Genomic DNA, 747 nt, shown 5'->3' with positions numbered 1-747 from the left:
TTAGGGTTTAGGGTTTAGGGTTTAGGGTTTAGGGTTTAGGGTTTAGGGTTTAGGGTTTGTGTGTAGGTATCTGGGCGGACGGATATGTTGGTGGTGGGGTCTTTGCTTGAGGACGGGAGAGCTGTAGAGAGCGGCAGCAAATACAGAAAGGCGCAGCAGCAGCAGCAGCAAGGGGGAAATATAAAAATTATAAATGAAACAGAGTTTCTTTCTCTTCTTGGAGATACTGCTGCTGCTGCTGCTGCTGCTGCTCCTGCTGCTGCTGCTGCTGCTGCTGCTGGTGGTGCTGGGGGTGGTGGTGGTGGTGGTGGTGGTGGTGGGGGTTGGCGTGGTGTGGGTGCTGGACAGACACGAGCTCCTGCTGCTGCTGCTGCTGCTGCTGCAGCAGCAGGAACTGCAGCAACAGCAGCAGCAACAGCAGCAAAGGCTGCAGCAGCAGCAGCAGCAACAGCAGCAGCAGCAGAAGCAAGAAAGGGTTTATCTTTATGGGTAGAGAAATATAGACCCCAAACCCCAGAAGAGTTTGTGGGGAATGCTGCTGCTTTTTCTTTGTTATTAACTTGGCTTAGAGACTGGAGAGATGTTTGTATACGCGGTAAACCCTAAACCCTAAACCCTAAACCCTAAACCCTTATTTCTGTTTTTGGTTTCTTGCTAGATGTATAGCTCCTTCAAATAGCTACAGTTTAAGGGGTTAGGGTCTAGGGTTTAGGGTTTAGGGTTTAGGGTTTAGAGTTCAGCTGCATG

General features: G+C 50.1%; 1 protein-coding gene across 1 annotated transcript; it reads left to right on the top strand.

The window, feature by feature from the left end:
* Positions 1-193: 193 nt before the first annotated feature.
* Positions 194-493, top strand: EMH_0087160 (uncharacterized protein; the record flags this gene model as incomplete). Its single annotated transcript, XM_013501119.1, has 1 exon — positions 194-493. One exon carries the CDS (start codon positions 194-196, stop codon positions 491-493), a length of 300 nt encoding a protein of 99 aa, XP_013356573.1.
* Positions 494-747: the final 254 nt, after the last annotated feature.

This window comes from Eimeria mitis, genomic scaffold (genome assembly GCF_000499745.2).
Source record: "Eimeria mitis Houghton genomic scaffold, Emh_scaff6349, whole genome shotgun sequence".
Taxonomy (NCBI): domain Eukaryota; phylum Apicomplexa; class Conoidasida; order Eucoccidiorida; family Eimeriidae; genus Eimeria; species Eimeria mitis.
The sequence above is the reverse complement of the archived record's forward strand: the minus strand, read 5'-3'. Positions and strand labels throughout refer to the sequence as shown.